This window comes from Zophobas morio, unplaced genomic scaffold (genome assembly GCF_036711695.1).
Source record: "Zophobas morio isolate AGI-343-1 ecotype UQ-CSIRO unplaced genomic scaffold, CSIRO_AGI_Zmor_V1 ptg000021l, whole genome shotgun sequence".
In the NCBI taxonomy this organism is placed as follows: Eukaryota; Metazoa; Arthropoda; class Insecta; order Coleoptera; family Tenebrionidae; genus Zophobas; species Zophobas morio.
Genome location: NW_026972126.1, coordinates 15,786,652 through 15,812,092, shown reverse-complemented (window position 1 = coordinate 15,812,092; position 25,441 = coordinate 15,786,652). Strand labels below are relative to the sequence as shown.

The following is a 25,441-nucleotide window of genomic DNA, read 5'->3' as shown; positions in this document are numbered from 1 at the left end:
TTCCCTTGCGAAATAACCGCATGTAAACATTACTCCATCCGAAACAAAATTGTGAATAATTTAGCGGCAAAGAAAGGAAAAACATTTACCCCGACCACATCTCGGCCTCGCCGCCTATCGAAAACTCTCTACCTTCCCTTTCGTTCTGTCCGTAGATGAGACGAGGTTCCCACGATATGCAAGTGAATGTGGCTGGGATTCGACGCAATCTGAAAAACTTTGCTCACAACTATTCCGATGCCCAGAAGAAGGTCCGCGAGGCGACCTCGAACGACCCATGGGGTCCGAGCAGCACGATTATGGCCGAAATCGCCGATCTGACGTACAACGTGGTGGCCTTTAGCGAAATCATGCAGATGGTGTGGAAGAGGCTGAACGACCACGGGAGGAATTGGCGGCACGTCTACAAAGCTTTGGTGCTTCTGGAGTATTTAATCAAAACTGGGTCGGAGAAGGTGGGGCAGCAGTGCAAGGAGAACATTTTCGCGATACAGACGCTGAAGGACTTTCAGTATTTGGAAGAGGGTGAGTGGATTAGGGATTAGGGGGGTGGTGGGATTTGCGTGAGGGGTAAGAATGAAATCGGGATTGAGAGGAAAGTTATTAAAGTTGATTACTTTTTTATTAGTTTGGTAATTATGTTTATCTAAGGAACGAGACTGGGTAATTCGATGGTGGAAGTAAACACTTCTTTTGAAGACGGGTTTGCGTAAATATTTTTCTAAGGATGGCTGGCGGAATTTGCACAAAGTAACAATAAAAAAACTGCTTAGAATATGAAAAAATGAGTTTATTTTTCCGTCTGGATGTCAGCTGTTGTCCGTTTATCGTCCGTTGTCGAGACAAATAATCTCCAAATATTCTGGGCTGGACTGATTATGCTAATTTCTTGCAGAGAAATAAGGATTTTGCAAGTAAGCTCCGCCCTTTTGGCCCACGACGAATACAAAAATCATCACAATTGAGGTAGGGTGGGTGGGTGGGGCTTATATTTTGCCTTTTTTTCTTAATATACGTAGTCATCTGTTTTAAGTTTTTGTTGTGAAAAGAAGAGATATTAAGAAAAAAAGGCATAATATAAGCCCCGCCCACCTGCTCTATCTCAATCGTGATGATTTTTTTTCCCGTCGTAAGTCGTGGGACGGAGCTTAATTGCAAAATCCTTATTTTCCTATGAAAAATTGTTATGTGAAATATGTTTTTGACTAATCGTTTAGAGCAAACTATATGGATTAAGTAAAATAGAAAGTCAAAAAATAAGCCCCACCCCTTTGTCTCGATCTTAATCTGGCTTTAATTTTTACTTAATATACGTAGCATTCCTTGGACAACACGATAATTAAAAACCTGGTAATTTCTTGCGGAGTAATAAGGATTTTGCAATTAATCTCCACCCTCTTGGCTCACGACGAATTAAAAAAATCATCACAATTGAGGTAGGGTGGGTGGGTGGGGCTTATATTTTGCGTTTTTTTTTTCCTAATATACGTAGTCATCTTTTCAGAACAAAAATTTAAAACAGATGACTACGTATATTAAGAAAAAAAAGGCCAAATATAAGCCCCGCCCACCCGCCCTATCTCAATCGTGATGATTTTTTTACCCGTCGTAAGTCGTGGGGCGGAGCTTATTTGCAAAATCCTTGTTTTCCTACGAAAAATTGTTATGTGAAATATGTTTTTGACTAATCGTTTAAAGCAAACTGTATGGATTAAGTAAAAAAAAGCCGAAAAATAAGCCCCACCTCTTCGTCTTGATCTCAATCGGACTTTAATTTTTACTTAATATACGTAGCATTCCTTGGACAACACGATACTTAAAAACCTGGTAATTTCTTGCGGAGAAATAAGGATTTTGCAATTAATTTCCGCCCTCTTGACTCACGACGAATTAAAAAAATCATCACAATTGAGGTAGGGTGGGTGGGTGGGGCTTATATTTTACGTTTTTTTCCTAATATACGTAGTCATCTTTTCACAACAAAAATTTAAAACAGATGACAACCTATATTAAGAAAAAAGGCATAACATAAAACAAAAAAAAGATTTTTATTTAAAATCTGCAAAATAATATTCTTCTATAGCAGTGATTTATTTATTAATCCAGCCATATTTTTTACCTTAGACATCTTAGTAGATTTTTGAAAAAAAAAAAGTAAAAATTGGGCAAACAGATTTGAAATTTGAAAAACTAAAAAAATTGTTGCTCTGAAATTTTGTTTTAAGCTGTCGGGAATTGTAAATCTTGAAGGAGCCTTAAAGAAACTTAATTGTAATAAATTGTAGCTAGAAAGTTCTAGAATTGGCAAAATAACACTATAAAATTAGCTTCTGATAAACAAAAGGTCCTAGAGTTTTGAAAAGTAGGTCTTCTGTTTCCGTCTGTCTGTCGTTTGATTTCCGTCTGCCGTCCGTTGTCAATTTATTACAGAAATGTTTAATCTCCGAAACTGCTGGACTAATTGTGAAATTTATATACAACAATCATTCCTACCAAAAATATAATGACATTTTCTCAAAATTTTGCTAAGTTAGCCCTATCGTAAATGTGCAAAAAAATTAGTGGAAAGTTATTTCTACAGAACTTCCCTCGCCCTTGAAGTGTAGCCCAACTTCCTTAAAATATTATAAAAAATTGTTTGCAATTTTTGTTTTCAGATAACCTCTATAAAATAAAAAGCAATGGCGTAAATAACAGTCCCGCAGCTTTTTTGACTTGAATTTTATTTTTGATGATAACCTTTATTTTAGTTTCGGTTCTTTATTTTTCATTTCAGTTATTCTATTTTCCGATTTTATATATTTTTTTTTCAATTTTAATTTGTTTCTTCAGTTTTAGATTTTGCAATTTTCCGATTTAAAATTTCTCAAATTTTCAACTTTTAATTTTTCAGTTTTTCGATTCTTTAATTTTTCATTTCTTTAAATTTTAGATTTGCAATTTGTCGTTTCGGTTTTTTTATTTTTACATGTTTTTGTTTTTTCAGTGTCAATTTTTTCAATTTTCCAACTTTTGGATGTTTCAGTTTTTAGATTTTGCAATTTTTCGATGTTTCAATTTTTCAGTTTTTCAATAATTTGGTTTTATAATTTGTATTTTTTTTTTGTTGCATGTGAAATTTTTCAATTTTTCGATATGCAATTTTTAGATTTTCTAATTTTTCGTTTTTTCAATTTTAGATTCTTTAGTTTCAGGATTTTTTATTTTTCATTTCTTCGATTTTTGATTTGCAATGTTTCTAGTTTTCACATTAAATATGTAATAATGATAATAATAATATTTTTTTAAATACTTTTTAATTTTACGGTCTTAGGGGCCAATTCCAAGTTGGTGGCGCAAGTCACTGGTGCAGCGCAACTTTATAATGCTAATTTAGGTATCAAATGCAGGTTGTTAGGGGTGACGGAATAAACAAACGCAATTTTTCGAGATAAATTGCGCCAACTTGCACTGCCTACTAGAGGTGCCGCAACTCCATGGTGCAAATTTCAATGGAAAATTCGACACAACTGCGTTTGTTGATTCCGTCACCCCTAGCAACCAGCATTTGATACCCAAATTAGCATTATAAAGTTGCGCTGCACCAGTGACTTGCGTCGCCAACTTGGAATTGGCCCCTTAGAATTTTTCTATTTTTCAATTATTGGATTTTGAAACATCTTCATTTTTTCGATTTTTCAATATTTGATTTCTTCAAATCTTCGATTGCAACTTTTTGTTTGGGTTTTTGGTTTGCTTTATTTTGACAATTTTTCGGTTTTCCAATATTCCGATATTAAAATTTTTTGTTTTTTCAATTTTGCGCTTCTTCAATTTTTCGATTTGCAGTTTTTCGTTTCGGTTTTTTATTTTTTGTCAGTTTTTGTGTTTTTCAATGTTCTAATTTTATAATTTTTCCTTTTTCATGTGAAATTTTCCAATTTTCGGATTATTTTTGATTTGTGATTTTTTTACTTTTCATTTTAAATATATATGATAACCACTAGGCGGAAAAGTATCTTACGGATGCAATTCCCCAGTTGAAGCAAGGTGTGTTTTACGGCGAGTAGCGGGGACGCTTTGATTTGGTCCACAAGGTCGTAGCCAGTGCGTCGCTAGGAATGTTTACAGCTTCTTAAAAAACTACTTCTATATTACTATATTACTTCAAATAAAAATACTCGATGCCCTTTTTAATTTTTCAAACACAGGACCACAGATTTGTGATCTTGAAATGCTATATTTTGTTGATATAGTCCAAAAGAAAAATATATTTGTAATCAAACTACCGCCGCGACAGCACTGGATCTAGCGTATGAAACACAATTCCGCGCGTTGATGATAACATGTAATTGTAATTTTTTAATTTTTCTCTTTTTCAGTTTTACGGTTTTAAAATTTTCTCATTTTTGAATTACTGGATTTTAAAACTTTTTCATTTATTCGATTTTTCAGTTCCTCGATTTTAGTTTTTCCATTTTTCGACCACAGTTTTGACCATTCTACGAGTATAATTTTTCGATTTTACAATTTTTGCGTTTTCCAATTTTCGATTCATTGATTTTTTTTTTCGATCTTTAAAATTTTTAGTTTTCTTCAGTTCTAGGCTTTTCGATTTTCCACTTTTTAATTTTGCAATTTTTGGTTTTCTCAATTTTTCCATTTTTCCGACTTTCAATTTTTCGAATCAAAAAAATTTAAAAAATTGCAAAATTTTAAAATTGAAAAATCAAAAACAAAAAATGAAATATTATAAAACTTGAAAAATTGAAGAAACGAAAAATTCAAAAATCGAAAGATTGAAAATTGAAAAACTGAAATAATCAATAAAGGGCAAAACTGCAGATTTTTTAGTTTTCTGATTTTTAAGTGTTGTATTTTTCAAATTTTCGAATAAAAAAATGTAAAATTGAAAAGTCCAAAAAAAAAGAAAAAGAATGAAATGCAAATTTTGATAAAAATTAAGTAACTAAAAAATCGAAAAATTGCAAAATCGAAAAAACGAAATATTGTAAAATCGAAATACATATTGAAAATGAAAGAAATCGGGAAATCGAATAACTGAGAAATCGAAAAATTGCAAAACTGAAAAATTTAAAATTTGGAAAATCGACTGAAAATTTGAAAAACTGAATAAACGAAACATTGATAAAATAAAGGAAATGAAACAACGAAAAATTGTGATGTAATCGAGAAAATGAAAATTTAAAAATCAAGAACTCGAAAAACTGAGGAAACGAAAAATTAAAAAATCTAAAAATTATAAAATTTGATTATGCGAATTTTATTTTTCATGAAAATCCTTATAAGTTAAAATAAAAATATGTATGTAATGTTAAAGTAAAGTTTTCCCTTAACAAAATTTTGTGATGACGTTATCAACATTTTTACAAAGATACTATATAGTATAACAAAAAATTACGATTAGCCTTCTCCAAACACCTTTGAAAATTACTTAACGTCTTTTTTCGTTGATTTCGATTTGCAGAAGTCATTTTCGGCACCTTCTGTGCCACATTTTCAGAGTCATCAAAAAATACGACTATTTTTTGGTTATTCTAAATTAAAACCGAAAATTTCGAAAATCGGTCTAGGACCACCAATAAACTATATTTCCTATTAGCTCGTCGATATCTACATCTCAAAATTTTTTATGGGTTTTTAGGCAACTTTGTCAAAGTCGAAATTTTTCAAATTTTTCGCCAAGCACCTTCGAAACAACCTAAAACCATTTTTCCGTTGATTTCGATTTGTAGAAGTCATTTTCGGCAACGTTTGTTCGAAAATCCACCAAAATAAAATTTGTCAATATTAGGGATACTTAAAAATCTTAATTTTGAAACTGAAAATTTAAAAAATCTTGATGTGGGACCAGCAACATGTTATCTTTTTGGAAAAAGCTCTTCAATACAACCAATATCCGAGAATTTGTTGTGGAGTTATAACAAAGTTTGCCAAAAGCTTGAAATTTTGAAATTTAAATTAAATGAATTTTTTAAATTAGAGCAAATGACTAAACAATATCAAGAGTAATCACCGGAATCAAGAGGGGGTGGGCGGGCGGGGATATTTTTTGTTTATTAAAGACTTTGAGATAAAATTAAACTTAGCGCCGCCCACCCACCCGTTCTTTCATTGTTTTCTTCTAATTAGGATTAACAGCTTACATTTTATTAGTTCCCATTCTCACTCTACAAAAGAACATATAATTAGCCCCGCCCACCCACCCCGCCTACATTTCAGTGATTCATTTTATTTAGTCCGAATGAAGGGTGGATTTCATATTGAACAGAAATAAAATCATTAGAATGAGAACAGCACGGGTGGGCGGGGTAAGATTGACTATGGCAAATTACATACCCTCTAAGAAAATAGAGGGCGGGTGGGCGGGGCTAACATTTCTTAAGATAAGTCTGATTTTGTAACTGACTGAACAATATCAAGAGTAATCACCGGAATCGAGGGGGGGTGGGTCGGCGGGGCTATTGCTTGCTTATAAATGACTCTGTAGAAAAAAGTTAAATTTAAGCCCGCCCACCCACCCGTTCTCTCATTTTTTTTTCTTCTGAAATAAGAAATAAATCTTATAGCAAATAGTATTAGAAAAAATTATGATTCTCACCTTTTTTTATAAAAGACTAAGAACAAGTTAAACTTGAATTTTCAAAATTTTGAAATTTTTGACCATTTTCAAACACTTTCGAAAATTACGTAAAGCCATTTTTTCGTTGATTTTGATGTACAGAAGTCATTTTCGGTAAAGTTTCTTCGAAAATTCCGACCACATTTTCAGAATCATCAGAATGAGATACGGCAATTTTTGAGAAATTTAAAAAGTTTTGTTTTTGAAACCGAAAATTTCAAAAATCTTAGTCTGGGACCAGCAAACTATGTTTTTCGAATGTGCTTGTCGATTTACCTACATACTAGAATTTTTTATGGATTTTTAGCAAAGTTTGTCAAAAGCTTCAATTATAAAAATTTTGAAATCTAAATAAAATGATTTTTTTTAAATTAAAGTAAATGACTGAACAATATCAAGAGTAATCACCGGAATCAAGAGGGGGTGAACGGGCGGGGATATTTTTTGTTTATTAAAGACTGTAATAAAACTTCTGAAATAAAAAATAAATCTTACAGCAAATAGTATAACAAAAAATTACGATTACCGCTTTTCTTAACAGCCTACATTTTATTAGTTCCCATTCTCACTCTACAAAAGAACATAATTAACCCCGCCCACCCACCACAAAATAAATCACATTTCAGTGATTTATTTTATTTAGTCCAAATGAAGGGTGGATTTCATATTGAACAGAAATAAAATCATTAGAATGAGAACAGCACGGGTGGGCGGAGCTAGTACTTGCTAAGATAAGATTGACTATGGCAAATTACATACTCTCTAAGAAAATAGAGGTCGGATGGGCGGGGCTAGCATTTCTTAAGATAAGTTTGATTTTGTAACTTACTGAACAATAATATCAAGAGTAATCACCGAAATCGAGAGGGCGTGGGTGGGCGGGGCTATTGCTTGCTTATAAATGACTCTGTACTATATTACAAAATATCGTTATTCAGTTTTGAATTTTTTACAAAAAATCCGAAACTAATGGACTGATTATAGTACAATTTTATCTAATCATTCCCACCAAAAATATAAGATGTCATCTTAAAATTTTGCCAAGTAATAAATGGTATTTAAAATGCGCAAAATAATATTTTTCTATACCTGTGTGTTATTAATCCAGCCGTATTTTTTACCTTACTCTATGTAGATTTTTGAAAAAAAAAAAAAAATTAAAAAACTTAGTGCTCTGAAATTTTCTAACTTTGGCGTTATTACATGCTTCTGTCTTTGTAGTTCAAGAACGGATTTATTGGAAGAGCGAATCAACTTCTATTGAAATAATTTCATAACTTCCAACCAATGTTTTTAAATTTAAACTAGTTTTCCTAAGTCAGTATGCAATATTTCCCGTTCAGTTTCATTTTTATTTATGTCAACTTTGATTGTATATCATTTTATCCGTCTACGTTAACAAAACATTGAAACCAAAGCGGCAATAAGGGGAACTTGGCAGTCGACAGAGTCTTTTGAAGGGTGAAGTCAGTTACGGGTTATTCTAAAAGAACGTGAAAGGGGAAATTCAAACAAAGCAGAGTAACAAAAGCGTTTCCAGATACCGAATGAATAAAAACCGTTGTTATTTTTAGCCTTCCGTTGCGTCTGTTTTAGCTTCTTCAGGACAATATTTTTTTTGTCGACGTTAAAAGTGACGTAGATTGGAATGTTAGTTTAATAATTGTCATCAATTGACACGATTAAAAACGAGTTAAATTTGGTGTACTACTGCGGTTTTAGCTTCATATTAATTTGCGAAATAAAATATTAATTAGATATTAATTATTATGACAACAGCCGTAGAGTGAAATAGTGAAAAATCGATTAATAAGTGTTCTGTTAGAGATAACGCAACGATAACATCGATTGCACCGTAATATCAAGCAACCCATGTTTACGTGATAATGGACAGTTGCCAACATTGAAAAAAAAGTTACTGTTGCGTTGTTTAAACATAGTTTTTCTGTGTATTCGTCGCTATTTTGACCTCAACATTATTAATGTGAACCTTAGAAAAGACCGCGAAACGGGTGGTCGTAAAACGTTAGACCTGTTTTGCATATCGCAGGTCCTATATCACTTTATAAATCACTGTTATCTTGATGTAGTAACTGGTCGGAAAGTGGTCTCCGGTTTCTCAAAAAACGATAATTTCTGTACTCTCATTTTTTTAAGATGATGTCATTGTTATTATTTTTTTATTGTATTATCTTTGTTATCACTTTGTAAGATTATTGTAGCGATTCGAATAGATCTAGAATTTTCTACTATCGTAAGAATTGATACTTAATCTGAAAATAATAATTCTCATTATTCATTATAATAGAAATTAGGAAATAAGAGTGGATAACAATGACGAAAAAAGTTACGTCTCAGTTAGTTTTTAAACTTAAGTTGCGCAAACGGTGGCTAGAGTGACAACTCGTCCGACTCAGCTATGTTGAAACTTTAAACACAAAAACATAAATATTGTTGTTTCGTGGTATCTATGGGATTCCAAACCAACCGTCTTACAAAATTTGTTCTGAGAATCATATCTGCGTCATAATTTTTTTTAAGTCACATGGTTATTACGCATTACATAATTTAATTACATACATTTAAAAAACTATCTACTCTTATTCATCACCAGAAATTAAACCGTTCCACCCATAATTTAAAACAAAATTACCCCAATGCATAATCCGCAATCTCACGACTCATCGGATTACGACACGCCATCCCACACCTCCAATTCCTTAGCAATAAAACAATGACCGTGTACTTTCCACTTCAAAGAACTCTCTACACACTATTCTAACCGTGGTCGATAAATCGGCAGGCAAAGATCAAGGACAGAACGTTCGAGAGAAAGCCAAACAGCTGGTGAACCTCCTGAAGGACGACGAAAGACTGAAAAACGAAAGAGCGAGGGCCCTCAAGGCGAAAGAGCGCTTCGCCCAGAGTGCCAGCGGCTTCGGAAGCGATGGCGGTCTGGACACCCCATGCAGTCCGAAGTACCCGGCCTTCAGGGGCGACTGGAACACCAGCCGCGACATGGACTTGCCACGCGAAATCGAAAACGCGCGACCACAAACCGCCGGAGAGGAAGAACTCCAGCTACAATTGGCCTTAGCGATGTCGAGGGAGGAAGCCGAGCAGGAGGAACAAAAGAGGAAGTCCGACGACGTGAGATTGCAGCTGGCGCTGAGCCAGAGCCAGCAGGACTTCAAGTAATGACTTGGTGATAATAAACTCGAGTAGATGCTTTAAATGTTATTGTCAAGTGACAGCTTCACACATTGTTAATAATAATTTATTATTGTGAAAATTTGAACGTCCATTGTTAGGATTTGACATTTGTTGTACCAACCGGGACAAAATTCCCCAAAATGTTGACATTTTGCTTGTTTGTTAAATCAAGTAGGCATTTTTAATGTAGCATTGGTTGCATACTTTCAATTGACGTAACCCCCATTGATGGGGGTATTAAAGTTAAAAAAATGTCAAAAGTACGTCTTTGGTCTTTTACTACAACAGATAAAAGCGTTTACTTGGTATTTATTATCATTGTTACATGTTTAGAATGGCGATTTTTTTATTGTTTTTGTTTTAGACTGAATGAGGAAAGGAGCAAGCAAGAACATCACAGCCACATGGTGGACCTTTTGGATGTGAATTTAGGGGAGGCGACGGCGCCTGCTGTGGACCCGTGGGGGATGCCGCAACCACCTCGACCTCAGGTAGCTAATTATCGTGGTCATTTATACGTTCATTACATGTTTGTCTTTTCAACTTAGTCGTTGGATTTGAGTCTTTTTGATTTTCTCCCGGTGGTACGTACTTGGGTTTGCATTGATTTACAGTGTTGCCAGTACAACTAACAAGCTAGAAGTACAGCTGGTGTTTTATGTATGCACTGGTTTCTGGCGTTTTATTGATTTTCCTCAAGTTCAAGTACACTAGACTTGGAATTGCATGCTGATGGCGTGTCGTTTCTACTAATTGTATTCTTAGAAATATTTCACGTGTGGTTTGATTAAAGGGTTAGTGGACTGTGTGCGATGATAATGGAGAATTTATGTCTCTGCTTTGAATTATTATTTGGTGTATTTTTAACAGCACTCAAAGTGTACAGATTTCTATCGCTGAAAGCACCGCTAAGCTATTGATTCTTATTGATCATTGAAATTAAAACAATTGTAAATTTGCGAAATCAAAATTTACTGATCTGACCGTTTGATTGTTTGTAGCAATCGTCCCCGTGGCAACCCAACCCCATCTCCTCCCCACCCAGCAATACGCCAGCCTCCGGGGACCCCTGGCAGCCGGTGGTCCCGCCCATGCCCAAGCCGGACCCGTGGGGCGGGGTGCTGACCAGCACGACGCCGCCACCGCCACCTCAGACCACGAGTACCCAACAGAAACACGACCCATGGTCGCCCACTAGTCAGGGTTCTTCCACGGATTTGGACGAGTTCGATGTGATAACTAACAGGAATCGTTCCTCACCCAAAACGACGACAACGAACGGCACACACAACAGTTCCAATGATCCGTTCGAGTTGAACTTGTTAGGGGATGCCTTACCGACGTCGACCTTGAGTCCATCGACTGGTGCTACGAAAAAGACCCCGCAGAGTTTTCTCGGAGAGAACTCCGCTCTTGTCAATTTGGATAATTTAGTCACGACGAGTAAGTAGTTTTGGTTTACAGGGTGTCGTGGATAACCGTAAAAAGTCTGGAGATTTTGAATATCTTTGACTTTTTTCCTGTTTTAAGCTTCTCGTTACACTCATTAACAGATGCCAAAATGATAATACTTTGAGTTACGCGAGATGAAATTTTTTTTTAATTATTTCCATGGCTGACTGGACGACTTTTTTTTTCGATGATATGATAGCGACCAAAAAAAGGCCTATGAAATTATTTTTAAAATATTGATGTTGCCATTGCAGCTATTTGACACACTTATTTGACCCTAAAATTCGTAAATATAGGGTCTAAGCAAGGCGTTGGTGTTGCCAACATAACTTATTTAACAGTAAATTTCGGTGAGTATTAGATGATTTTTTTTTTATCATTTGGCACCACATGATTCAGAAAACGTCGATTAGTCGGCCATGAAATTATTATTTTTTAAATTGTCTACACAAAATCTACACTGTCAGCATGTTCGTTTTTGAGATTATGGGAAATTAATTCTCATCGTTTTCTTGATTGATTTCATTGGTAATATTGAAAAATAAAAATTTCATGTTCTTTCAAGCATTTTTTTTTTATTACACTGACAATACAAGTGTCACACTGAAAGGTTATCTTAAAGGGAAAGCAACAGTACCACCAGCACAGTTTTATTATTATTAATTAATTAGTTAATTCCATGGGTGACTAGACGACTTTTTTTATCATTTGGTATCAACCAGAAAAAATTGTCTAGTAGGCTATGAAATTTATTTTTAAAATATTGATGTTGGCATTGCAGCTTTTTGACAGTTATATGACATCAAAGTCTGTAAATATAGAGACTTTGTATGAGCCCAAACTGACAATTCGAACAAGGAATGCGTTGGTGTGGCCAACATAACTTGTTTAACATTAAATTCCAGTGGTTGCTATTTTTTTTTTTGGCACCATATGGTCGAAAAAGCGTCCTTTAGTCGGCCATGTAATTATTCTTTTTTAAATTCTGTTGAAATTATTCTCATTCTTTTCTTTACCAGCAGTTTTTTTTCAATCCAGAAAGGGTCATCTAGTGGACTATGAAATTTGAGATTATGGAAAATTAATTCTCATAGTTTTCTTTTTTTTATTTCATTTTGCTAATAACTTTGGATAATAAAAATTTTGTTTCAATCTTTTTTTTTATTGCACAGACAATAGAAATGTCAGACTGACAGGTTAACTTTAAGGAAAACAAGTACTACCAGCAGAGTTCTTAATATTTAATTATTTATTTATTTTTCTTTTCATTAATTCCACTAGACGACATTTTTTTTTGTCGATCATTTGATATCAACCAGAAAAACTCATCTAGTGGGCTATGAAGTTTGAGATTATGGAAAATTAATTCTCATCGTTTTCTTGTTTGATTTCATTTTGGTAATAACTTTGGATAATAAAAATGTTATGTTTCAAGTATTTTTTTTTTATAATACAAATGTTATACTAGCAAGTTAAGTTCGAGGGAAAACAACAGTCCTACTAGCAGTTTTTTTTTTGCATTATGTAATTAATTCCATGGGTGACTAAACGACTTTTTTTTTCGATCAGTTATTTACCAGAAAAATTAAATATTAAATATGGAGATTGATTTCATTTTGATAATAATTTTGGATAATAAAAATGTTATGTTCATTCAAGCATATTTTAATTGCACTGACAATACAAATGTCAAACTGACAGGTTAACGTCAAGCCAAAACAATAGTACTACCAATTTTTGTTTATTATTTATTAATTAATTCCATGGGTGACTAGATGACTTTTTTGTCGATCATTTGATATTAACCAGAAAAACTCTAGTCTAGTGAGCTATGAAATTTTACATTTTGGGAAATAATTCGTAATAACTGTGAATAATAAAAATTGTATGTTCTTTCAAGGATTTTTTTTTATTGTATTGGCAATACAAATGTCAAACTGACAGGTTAACTTAAACGGAAAACAACAGTGCTCCCAACACAGTTTTTTATTATTATTTATATAGGATTTATTTATTCCATGGTTGACTACACGACTTTTTTCAGTCATTGGGTATCAACAGAACAAATCGTCTAGTGGGCTATGAAATTTATTTTTTAAATATTGATGTTGGCATTGCAACTATTTGACAGCTATTTGACCCCAAAGTCCGCAAATATAGGGATTTTGTTTTACCCCAAACTGTCAATTCCAGAGACTTTAAATATGTATATATTTGAAGTCTTTGGTCAATTCAAAGAAGGAAGGCGCTGGTATTGCCAACATAACTTGTTTGATATTAAATTTCAGTGGTTGCTAGATGACTTTTTTTATCATTTGGTACCATATGATCGAACAAACGTCCTTTAGTCGCCCATGTTTTTTTTTTTTTCTTTAATTTTATTTTATTGTGTTGGCAAAGTCTACACTGTGAACATTTTCGTTTGGGAAATTAATTCTCATCGTTTTCTTGTTTGATTTCATTTTGATAATAATTTTGGATAATAAAAATTGTATGTTTCTGTCAAGCATATTTTTATTGCACTGGCAATACAAATATCAAACTGACAGGTTAACTTCAAGGGAAAACAACAGTACCACCAGCAGTTTTTTTTTTTTTCCATTAATTAATTCCATAGATGACTAGACGACTTTTTGTCGATCATTTGATATCAACCAGAAAAACTCGTCTACTGAACTATTAAATTTAAGATTATGAAAAAATTTTTTTCATCGTTTTCTTGATTGATTTCAATGTGGTAATAACTTTGAGTAATAAAAATTTTATGTTTCAGTACTACCAATTTTTGTTTATTATTTATTTATTAATTAATTCCGTGGGTGACTAGATGACTTTTTTGTCGATCATTTGATATCAACTAGAAAAACTCATCTAGTGGGCCATGAAATTTGACATTTTCAGAAATAATTATCATCGTTTTCTTGATTGATTTCATTTTCATAATAAATTTGAATCATAAAAATTTTATGTTTCAAGCATTTTTTTATTACACTGACAATACAAATGTCAAACTGGTAGGGTTAACTTCAAGGGAAAACAACAGTACTAGTTTTTTGTTATTAATTATTTAATTCCATGGCTGACTAGCCACCTTTTTTTTTCGATCATTTGGTATCTACCAGAAAAAATTGTCTAGTGGGCTATAAAATTTATTTTTAAAACATTGAGGTTGGCATTGCAGCTATTTGACAGTTATTTGACCCAAAAGTCCGTAAAGATACGGATTTTGTTTGACCCTAAACTGTCAATTCGAACAATGAAAACGTCGGTGTTGACAACCTAACTTTTTTAACATTATAAATTCCAATGGTAGCTAGATGACTTTTTTTATCATTTCGAAAAAACGTCTTCGAGTTGATTGTGTCGGCAAAATCTGCTGTTTCAACGTCTTCGTTTTTGAAATTATGGCAAATTAATTCTCATCGTTTTCTTGCTTGATTTCATTTTCGTAATAAATTTGAATAATAAAAATTTTATGTTTCAAGCATTTTTTTATTGCACTGACAATACAAATGTCAAACGGGTAGGTTAACTTCAAGGGATACAACAGTACTACCAGTTTTTTTATTATTAATTAATTAATTCCATGGGTGACTAGACAACTTTTTTTTTCGATCATTTGATATCTACCAGAAAAAATCGTCTAGTGGGCTATAAAATTTATTTTTAAAATATTGAGGTTGGCATTGTAGCTATTTGACAGTTATTTGACCCTAAAGTCCGTAAAGATAGGGATTTTGTTTGACCCCAAACTGTCAATTCGAACAAGGAAAACGTCGGTGTTGACAACCTAACTTTTTTAACATTATAAATTTCAATGGTTGCTAGATGACTTTTTTATCATTTCGAAAAAACGTCCTCGAGTTGACCATGAAATTATTATTTTATAAATTGTGTCGGCAAAATCTGCACTTTTTTTGAGGTTGGCATTGTAGCTATTTGACAGTTATTTGACCCTAAAGTCCGTAAAGATAGGGATTTTGTTTGACCCCAAACTGTCAATTCGAACAAGGAAAACGTCGGTGTTGACAACCTAACTTTTTTAACATTATAAATTTCAATGGTTGCTAGATGACTTTTTTATCATTTCGAAAAAACGTCCTCGAGTTGACCATGAAATTATTATTTTATAAATTGTGTCGGCAAAATCTGCACTTTCAACGTCTTCGTTTTTGAAATTATGAGAAATTAATTCTCATCGTTTTCTTGATTGATTTCATTTTCGTAATAAATTTGGATAATAAAAATTTTGTGTTACAAGCATTTTTCATTGCACTAACAATACAAATGTCAAACTGGTGGGTTAACTTCAAGGGAAAACAACAGTACTACCAGTTTTTTTATTATTAATTAATTAATTCCATGGGTGACTAGCCAACTTTTTTTTTTTCGATCATTTGGTATCTACCAGAAAAAATCGTCTAGTGGGCTTTAAAATTTATTTTTAAAATATTGAGGTTGGCATTGTAGCTATTTGACAGTTATTTGGCCCTAAAGTCCGTAAAGATAGGGATTTTGTTTAACCCCAAACTGTCAATTCGAACAAGGAAAACGTCGGTGTTGACAACCTAATTTTTTTAACATTATAAATTTCAATGGTTGCTAGATGACTTTTTTTATCATTTCGAAAAGACGTCCTCGAGTTGGCCATGAAATTATTATTTTATAAATTCTCTCAGCAAAATCTGCACTTTCAACGTCTTCGTTTTTGAAATTATAGGAAATTAATTCTTATCGTTTTCTGTTTTGATTTCATGTTCGTAATAACTTTGAATAATAAAAATTTGATGTTCTTTCAAGAATTTTTTTGATTGTATTGGCAATACAAATGTCAAACTGACAGGTTAACTTTAAGGGAAAACAACAGTACTGCTATCAGAACAGTTCTTTTATTAATTAATTAATTCCATGGGTGACTAGACGACTTTTTATTTTGATCATTTGGTATTAATCAGAAAAAATTGTCTAGGGGGCTATAAAATTTATTTCTAATATATTGACCTTGGCATTGCGACCTATTTGCCCAAACTATCAATTCGAACAAGGAACGCGTTGGTGTTGCCAACAGAACTTGTTTGACATTAAATTTCAGTCTTTTTTTTTCATTTCGCACTACATGATTGAAAAAACGTCCTTTAGTTGGTTATAGAATTATTATTTTTTAAATTGTGTCAAATCTACACTGTCAGCGTGTTCGTTTTTGAGGTTATGGGAAATTAAATTATTATTAATTAATTAATTAATTAATTCCATGGGTGACTAGATGATTTTTTCGACCATTTGGTATCGACCAAAAAAACTCTTCTAGTACGCTATGAAATTTATGTTTAAAGTATGTATTGATATTGGCATTGCAGCCATTTGACCCCAAACTGTCAATTCGAACAAGGAAGATGTTAGCATTGCCAACATAACTTGTTTAACATTAAATTTCAATGGTGCCTTGACGAGTTTTTTCTTGATCATGTGGCACCATGTGATCGAAAAAATGTCATTTAATTGGCCATGAAATGATTATTTTTTAAATTGTGTTGGCAAAATCTGCACTGTCAGCGTGTTTGTTTTTGAGATTATGAAAAATTAATTCTCATCGCTTTCTTGTTTGATTTCATTTTGCTAAGAATAAAAAATTGTATGTTCTTTCAAGCATTTTTTGTTTATTGCACTGTTAGTTCCATGGGTAATTGGGCAACTTTTTTCTTGATTATTTGGCACCATGTTATCGAAAAAACATCCTTTGGTCGGCCATGAAATAAAATATATGAATAAAAATTTTCGCCTCAAGCATTTTTTTATAGCACTGACAATACAAATGTCAAACTCACAGGTTAACTTAAAGGGAAAACAACAGTACTTCTAGAACAGCTTTTTTTAATATTTATTAATTAATTAGTTCCATGGGTGACCAGACCACTTTTTTTATCATTTGATATTAACCAGAAAAACTCGTCTAGTGGGCTATGAAATTTACTTTTAAAATATTGATGTTGGCATTGCAGCTATTTGACAGTTATTTGACCACAAATTACCTAAATATAGGGACTTTGTTTGACCCCAAGCTGTCAATTGGACCAAGGGACATGTTGATGGTGCCAACATAACTTGTTTAACATTAAATTTCAATGGTTACTAGACGACTTTTTCTTGATTATTTGGCACCATGCAATTGGAAAAAAAAACTTGTATCATACATGAAATTATTTTTTTATTAATTGCAAATTCGGAGGATTTTTGTTGTGGTTAATACGACAAATTTCAGATTGTAACATTTGAAATTTAAATTTTCATTTTAACTTTTTTCCATTATTACTACATTATTAATTGAAACTGACAAGTATTAGTTGAAAAGTTTGAGAAGTGTAAGGAGAAGCTTAAACGGTGTCGTGAAAAATCGTAAACTTTCAGTGTACTATTTATCCAAATTATTCAATATTTTGCCTTCTCTTTTTCAGGCAAGCCGTTGAATTCGTCGATGGCCGCAAATCCCTTCTCCGAGAGCCAAGCCCAGCCGCCGCGGCCGGTGTTCAACCCGCCGCCGCCCAAGCCCTCGATAAACGAGATAAAACAGGCGTCGTTCGCGCAGTTCGCGGCGCCGGCGAGCTCGGCCTACTCCGGCTTCGGCGCGCCGCAGTACCCCCCCAGCAGCCAGGCGTTCGGGGGCAGCGCGCCGCCGCCGCCCACGCAGGACCCGTGGACGCCGGTGCCCAACAACGCCCAACTCGGCGCGCCCTGGATGAAGAGCGGCGAGCAGGCGAACCCGTTCTTGTCTTAACATAGCCACCCACCTCGGTAAGGTCAGCTCTTACGGTTTCACCCGGTTAATGACGGAAATTCAAGGTTTGCGCAACTGTACACGAAATCCTTTCTCGTACACCAATTGTTTTTAGGATAATTTGGAACAGAGTAAACGCTGCGGCGACACGTCACGTGTGGCTTTTAATGTTTGGTCGTTTATGTTTTATGGTTTTTGCGAAATGTGATGGAATTATTGCTCATTTAGTTTGGAGATATACAAACCGATTTTATTGTTATACAAAGTACATATCTATATTTTGATTAAATAAATTTAAGGAGTTTTATAACTTGCTTGCTTGAAGCTTTACTTCAAAAGAAATCCGTCACTCGATAGACTGATAAATGTACAGTTTTTGTATGTTGATGTTTTATGCTGGTTGGTTTGGTAACTGCCTCAGTTTGTTTTACCACGCGTTTATTTATTCAATGCCTAAAACAGTAATTTTTATTTTAGTTGTGTATATTTTTTTATAGTGTAACCAGTATTTTCTTCATTTTACAAAACATGTTATTTATGTATAAAAGGTTAATTTTACGTAATATATTTCTATATATTTGTTTATTGTATTTAACTTGCTATATTTGTATATATTTACAGTTATTTACCGTTCATGTTGAGTTACGCAATAATGTTTTAAACTACTTCAAAACATGTAAATATTAACTAATTTTTTAGAATAGGTTTTGTAATATAAGAAGGAGATAGGCGCGTTTATGAAGGGTTTAATGGAAGTTTTATGTATCGTGATAGCTATTTTCACTTACATTCATAAAAGAAATAAAATTTTAAAATATACATACTAACATTTTATTTCCGCACTCCCTTGTTTGAAGCCTATGACGAAATAAATAACTCGCCAATCAGGAAGGGGTACGTTGTTTTTAATTGCGGTATGCAACCAACAATACACCACCGTTTAAAACATGACCAGTTTGGAATCTTTCTGGCTTGAACATTTAAATTTATGGGCGTGGCACTCCTGCCACCCACAAAGTGAGGTTAGAACAGCCCTTCCCAAACAAATTCTAATAAACAATGGCTCGTTCCGAAACCACCCCAGTATTAACGTCCGAAATGGCCATAGAAATCCTCAACAAAACCCTAGAAGAACTGCAGACCCCCCAAAGCGTGAAAAAACTCGAAGACGCTAAAGACAACGTCGGCAACGAGATGCTAAAAATGATGCAGTTTTTATTCCCCATAGTGATGCAGGTCGAAATGGACGTTATAAAAGACTTCGGTTTTCCCAGTGGCCGCGAAGGCATAATAAAATTCACACAAATGTTGCGAAATCTCGAACGAGAGGACACCGAAGTGGCTCGCCTCAACGGTTTGATCAAAGCCTACTATTTGCCCCCGGTTTCGGTGAACGCGTCGAGTGAATCTCCGGCGGAGGAACGCACGAGTAGTAGCTGAGTCGTTGAATGATTTTTTTGTAATAAAAAAAATACCTTTTATTGTGCATATGGTACTCTAAAATGAAAACTATTGGATACAAAATCTGTAAAAATATGTTCCCTATTTTACACCTGAGCAATATAAATCTACAACTTTATACAAGTTTAAGTATTGAACAAAGCCAAAAAATGAGATCAATGCTGGATAATCTGCAACAATGACGCACCAATCCCATTTTACAATAAACCTCTATGATTATTTTAACACTTTGGAACCATCTATCAAGCAGTTGAAAAGTAATCTGACATTTGCAGTTGAATTTGTACTTGGATACCTGAATTCATTTGAAATTGACATAGTGGTATTTTTGGTCTCTGAAGGTAACTGTGATTACTGTCGTGCACTTCTTTCGGTTTCTATTAAACACTCTCTAACTAATATCCTTGCGTGAACAATACCTCGCTTTAAACGTTCGGCCGAACTTCTACTTCCAGCGTACGTGGGACGCACTTCTCTCCCCATTTCTTCTATAACGCCAAGGAGCTGAGCATATTTTGACTGTCCTGGTTGTTGGGTGACCTTTGGAGTCATCGGAATGGCAGTTACTGTGACGTCGCTCAGTTTCGACTCCACAGCTTGAATGTCCACAGTTTCCATTCTTCACCTAGTTCCAAAATTAATAAGGTTTACATAACTAGGAAGCTGTTTTAGAAAAAAAATAAATACAAACATAACCTCACTTTTGTGATTATGATTCTCCAGGCGAACACTTTCGACTAGTGTCTTCTTTAAACGAAATCAGGCAAAATTAGGACGAAATGACTCAACTAGAAATAAGAAAGCAATAATTACCGATAACGAGCACAAATAGCAAAACAAACAGCAACAAATAATCAAAATTTACTCCACCAATCACAACGCAAAACGCAAATGTTATCGTTGACGTTTGCTGCCAACCAAGCGGCACTAAATGGAAAAAAAAGTAAATCAGAGTTAACTGTGATATTTTTAAATATGTATTATTTTATTGTAGCAATAATTGTTTTAAATAATCTAAAACTTCGTCGCACCCCTCCTGGTTACACAAAAGTGGCTTATGGCGTTCAACCTTCGAACGTACTTCTTCACAATTGAAAACGGCAACCACCTTCAAAACATCTACAAAATGGCAACTAGTGTTAAACATTAAGTTTCCATATAAAACATACCGAACACTAAATCCCTAACACATTTATCATCGTCGTCAAAATGAGTCAGAAGTGTATCAATAATTAATTCATGATGGGCCCTAAAATTAGGCTCCTTGAAAGCCTCTGGTGGGTCCGCGAATACCTCAGGGAGTACTCTCAACGCACAAAGTCTCACTTTTTCAGTAGGATCATCCAACCTCTTCAAAATTTCTACAAAAACAATATACACAACACCAATATTTATTTATCTCTCACCTGGATACACTCTAATCAGATCTTCGTTTCTCCACACTCCATGTTGGCAAGCGTGTTTCTTCAGCACCGCGACACACTCCATTGCCAACTGTCGACTTCTGTACGCCGCATCCTCCATCAACGAAATCAACAATGGTGCCAACTTCTCCCACAACTCTCTAAATTCATCCCCCCCAGCAAACAAATCCACGTCTCCTGAAGGGTTTAAAGCACATAATAAGCAAGCCGCTGCCATTGTTCGCAGCGCTTCGGCAGTCAGTCCGGGGTGCCAAACCAAAGACGGCACAAACACTTCTGAAATCAGCTTGGCAAAAAAAGCCGTCTGATCGTCAGATTTCTCGAAAATGACTGATTTGTGGTCAAACGCTGTCGACAAAGCCCAGAAGGTTTTCAAACGAGATTCAGGATCAGCCTCTGGGTTTAAAGTTTGGATTAGAATGTTGGCAATAGTGGGGAGGTTTTCCCCGAAGGCCGAATTTGACTCGAGGAGGATCGTTTCGAAAATGCAGCGCTGAGAAGTCACGACTAGCCAAGATTTGGGGTCGGTGGCAATGTGGATGAGAAGGCGGTGCGCGTAGGCGCTCCATAAAGCGTCACAGTAGGGGAATCCCAGAGTTTTATATAGGGGTTGGAGAAGGTCGATGGTGAAGTGGGTGTTTTCAATATCGCGCAACGAAATTACAGAGATTACGATTTTGAAAAGGTGGAAGCCTACTTCGGAGCCGCTTTTTTCGGAGAATTTTTCCAATATGGCTTCTACACACTTGATTAGTTCGATTTGGTTTTTTTTCTGAAAATGATAAAAGTTCAAGATTGTAAAGAAAATCTTGTTTGTACCTTGCGCGTAAAACATAGGGTGTCATCTGATAAAAGCTTGGTGATTTCTTCTAATTTGTCAGTGATGTATTCTTGGGGGGTTCCTTTAATGAAGCCACTCAAGACAGACAAGTGGCCAAAATGGGCGCCATTTTCCACTGCCGGCAGTACCAGTTGGTACCACGTTTTAGTGGGTATAAAAATCCCCATTAATTCACTAGCTCTAATTATCTACAATTTTCACAGATAAAGCTTTATTTTGTACTAATAATAATTAGACTGCCTATATATGTTGCTATGGCAATCATGTGATTAAATATCTTTTGACTGGTATTCCAACAACTAAAATAGGTAGTCTAACGTTGTTTTGGGTGTTTTAAGTGGAATTTATAAACTTGCTGTTGACGTTGAAGTTCCCGTTGCATTTTAGACATATTTTAAGTTTCTTGTTGTCGAAATAAGTCTACACATATTAAGAAAAAAAGGGCAAAATGTAGCCCCGCCCACCCGCCCTATGTCAATCGTGGTGATTTTTTTATTCGTAATGAGTCAAGAAGGCGGAGCTTAACTGCAAAATCCTTATTTACCTACGAGAAATTAAAAACATGTTTTTGAGTATCGTGTTGTTCAAAAAATACTGTGTATATTAAGAAAAAAATACAGCCAAAGATTCTCAATTGTGATGAATTTTTCATTTGTTGTCAGATCGAGGTGCGGGGCTTAATTGCAAGATCCATATTTGTCTACAAGAATTTACCATTTTAAACATGTTTTAAGTTTCTTGTTGTCAAAAGATGGCTATGTATATTAAGAAAAAAAATAAGGCAAAATATAAGCCCCGCCCACCCGCCCTGTCTCAATTCAGATGATTTTTTTATTCGTCGTAAGCCAAAGGGGCGGAGCTTAACTCCAAAATCCTTATTTCTCTACGAGAAATTAAAAACAAGTATTGTTCAAAGAATACTATGTATATTAAGGAAAAAATTAAACCAAAGATTAGGCCCCACCCATACTTATCCTGATCTAAACAGTAATTAAGTTCTCATTCGTTGGCTGATCTAGGGGCGGAGGCTAATTGCAAAATCTATATTTTCTGACAAAAATTTACCATTTTAAACATGTTTTAAATTTCTAAGAATAAAAAAAATCATCACAATTGAGATGGAGTGGGTGGGCGGGGTAAACCTTTTGGCTTTTTTTCTTAATATACAGAGTATTTTTCGAACAACACACAACACAAAAACATGTATTTAATTTCGTGGAAAAAAGTTAAGTATTTTGCAAATAGGCTCCGCCCTCTTGGTTCACGGCGAATGAAAAAATCATCACAATTGAGATCGGGCGGGTGGGCGGGCTTATGTTTTGTGTTTTTGTTTTAATCTGTGTAGACTTCTTTTCACAACATGAAAGTTAAAACATGTTTAACATGAAAAATTTGCATAAGGAAATGTCGATTTTGCAATTCGGCTCCGCCCCATAATTGCAAAATCCATATTTCCTTGTAAAAATGTACCATTTTAGCCATGTTTTAAGTTTCTGGTTGTAAAAAGATGGCTATGTATATTAAAAAAAAGGCAAAATGTAAGCCCCGCCCACCCACCCTATTTCAATTCTGATGATTTTTTTATTCATCGTAGGCAGAGGGGCGGAGCTTAATTGTAAAATACCTATTTTTCTACGAGAAAAATGTGAAATAAGTAATCGTGTTATACAAAGAAAACTAAATGTATTAATTAAAAAAGAAAACCAAAAGAGAAGCCCCACCGATCCGTCTAGATCTCAATCGTGATGAAATTTTCATTCGTTGTCAGACCCAGGGGCGGAGCGTAATTGCAAAATCGATATTTCCCTATACAAATTTACCATTTTACACATGTTTTAAGCTGCCCTATCTCAATTGTGATTGGTCGTGAGCTAAGGGGATGGAGCTTAATTGCAAAATCCTTATTTCTCTACAAGAAAAATGTCCCCCCTACTTCATGGGATTTTCCTTCAGGTTGACAGCACTGCACATTACCGAAAAATTGATTGGTCGAAAACGCAACGTCAGCGAGAAGTTTATAAATCGACCTTTACCACCACTGTCTAAACATACATTGACAACAACCCTCTGATCGTCGTCTCTTGCTGCCGAGTACATAGCCGGTAACAATTCTTGTAAATTCTGTGTTAAGCCCTCTTCAGAATGTAAAGCAAGGCTGCACAATAATTGTGAACAACGAACACGCACATCTTCTTGCCAACAAGTTAGTTCAAGAGCGAGGGCTTTAGCTAATTTAATGACGTTTCTTTGGACAAGTACGCGACATCCCAAGTTGGGTCTTTTTACTAAAATAAACCCATAAGAGAATAAATGGAAAAATATCTGGTGACTATTATTTTTGTATTGGCAGTAATGCCACCATAAAATTTTAAATATGTTGCCAACTTGACAAAATAATTCCAAAGATTAATAGTCACTCAGAAATCAAAATCTTTTCTTACTATCTTTTGGATAATATTTTGGCGGCTCAAGCAGAAAGTCAATTTGGTCCTTCAAATCCTTCTCATTTTCGTTCTTGTACTGAAGCCCTACTTTTTCCCAGAGATCTTGTGCTTCAATTCTGGTCTCCTCTACTTCATCATTGAGGCTACAAAATTATTTTAACCATTAACACTAATGATTAATTAATTGATTAATACATACCCTGTCAATAGTAAAGGTAATATTTTATAGAAAAACGAGTATCTATCTCTATACTCCATTAACCACCTGGCAGCCACTTGACCAACCGTTCTTCTCACTAGCGGTATCTGATCAAACAACTTCTCAGCCATTGGAACAATTGCCTCATCCAACCCTTTATAAGAACTATGCATAATCACCTCCCCTACAACCACAATTAAATTAAAACCCTTTCACACCCTCCCGTGACCACCTACCAACCGCCTTCACCGCCTCCACCCTCACCCTAAACCTCTGATGCCCAAAACAACTCACAATCGGCTTCACCAAACTCTCCGCCTGCATATGAAAATCCCTCGGTAACGCCTGCGCTAAATCCACCACGCACCTACAACTCAGCTCCTTAATAGCCGGATGCTTGTCCTTCACCATCTCGCACAAAATCACCACACAGTCGCCCAAAAACGGCTTCAACTGTTCGCTATTCGAGTACTTCAAAATAATCGCCTGCAAAAACTTGACCAACTCCAGCCGAATCTCCTCGGACTCTTCGATCAACTCCACGCTCCCGATTCGCTCCACCAGCACGGGACACACATAAGTTAGGTAAAAATCGTTCAAGGGGAGCTTGTCGATGACGAAAAACGACATAAACTTGATTGCCTGCTCCCGCACGAGCTCCGTCTTGTCGCGGAAACCATTGAGGGTGTACATGTGCGTCTCGGAGAAGATATTGCGAAGTTCTTGGTTGGAGAATTCATTCTCGGAGAGAAACGTCTGGAGGTCGACGAAGACTTGCTTGCGCACTTTCTTGTCGGGGCTTTGGAGACAAGTGGCGATTTTTTTGGCGGTTTGGACTGAGTTTTCGCTCTCGGATGGCATTTTCGGGCTAAACTGGCATCGATTAAATTATTTGGAAGAATCATAGCAACGGCTCAAAAAGTGGGGTTAAGTTGCATGTCAACATAACCTCAACTACTAAATAGATATTTGAAACAAGTGTAACCCCCTTGTGGTGTCTCACATCAACCGAA

The 25,441-nt window shown here is 34.9% G+C and overlaps 4 protein-coding genes across 8 annotated transcripts in view; 2 read left to right on the top strand and 2 right to left on the bottom strand.

The window, feature by feature from the left end:
• Positions 1 to 18,878, top strand: part of LOC135133171 (epsin-1) — a 28,981-nt gene extending 10,103 nt beyond the window's left edge. For 3 of the 5 annotated variants that reach the window (XM_064061468.1, XM_064061467.1, XM_064061470.1), the window contains 6 exons: positions 156 to 525; positions 9,426 to 9,816; positions 10,200 to 10,326; positions 10,384 to 10,419; positions 10,837 to 11,278; positions 17,740 to 18,878. In XM_064061468.1, coding sequence (XP_063917538.1) covers positions 156 to 525; positions 9,426 to 9,816; positions 10,200 to 10,326; positions 10,384 to 10,419; positions 10,837 to 11,278; positions 17,740 to 18,059 — 1,686 coding nt within the window. In that variant the 3' untranslated portion in view covers positions 18,060 to 18,878. The remainder of the gene's footprint in view (positions 1 to 155; positions 526 to 9,425; positions 9,817 to 10,199; positions 10,327 to 10,383; positions 10,420 to 10,836; positions 11,279 to 17,739) is intronic. The other 2 variants (XM_064061469.1, XM_064061471.1) reach the window with 2 other exon arrangements.
• A 167-nt stretch (positions 18,879 to 19,045) lies between these two features.
• On the top strand, positions 19,046 to 19,643 carry LOC135133181 (protein C10). The gene has a single exon (XM_064061481.1). The coding sequence runs from the start codon at positions 19,119 to 19,121 to the stop codon at positions 19,497 to 19,499; it is 381 nt and encodes a 126-aa protein (XP_063917551.1). The 5' UTR covers positions 19,046 to 19,118; the 3' UTR covers positions 19,500 to 19,643.
• Positions 19,644 to 19,871: 228 nt separating this feature from the next.
• Positions 19,872 to 20,138, bottom strand: LOC135131696 (cyclin-dependent kinase 2-associated protein 1-like). The gene has a single exon (XM_064059542.1). It carries the CDS (start codon positions 20,136 to 20,138, stop codon positions 19,872 to 19,874), a length of 267 nt encoding a protein of 88 aa, XP_063915612.1.
• A 346-nt stretch (positions 20,139 to 20,484) lies between these two features.
• On the bottom strand, positions 20,485 to 25,289 carry Dnaaf5 (Dynein axonemal assembly factor 5). Its single transcript, XM_064061465.1, has 8 exons — positions 24,665 to 25,289; positions 24,429 to 24,612; positions 24,227 to 24,372; positions 23,838 to 24,070; positions 21,764 to 21,973; positions 20,927 to 21,716; positions 20,690 to 20,881; positions 20,485 to 20,639 (listed from the first exon to the last, which is right to left on the bottom strand). Exons 1-8 carry the CDS (start codon positions 25,287 to 25,289, stop codon positions 20,506 to 20,508), a joined length of 2,514 nt encoding a protein of 837 aa, XP_063917535.1. The 3' UTR covers positions 20,485 to 20,505.
• Positions 25,290 to 25,441: the final 152 nt, after the last annotated feature.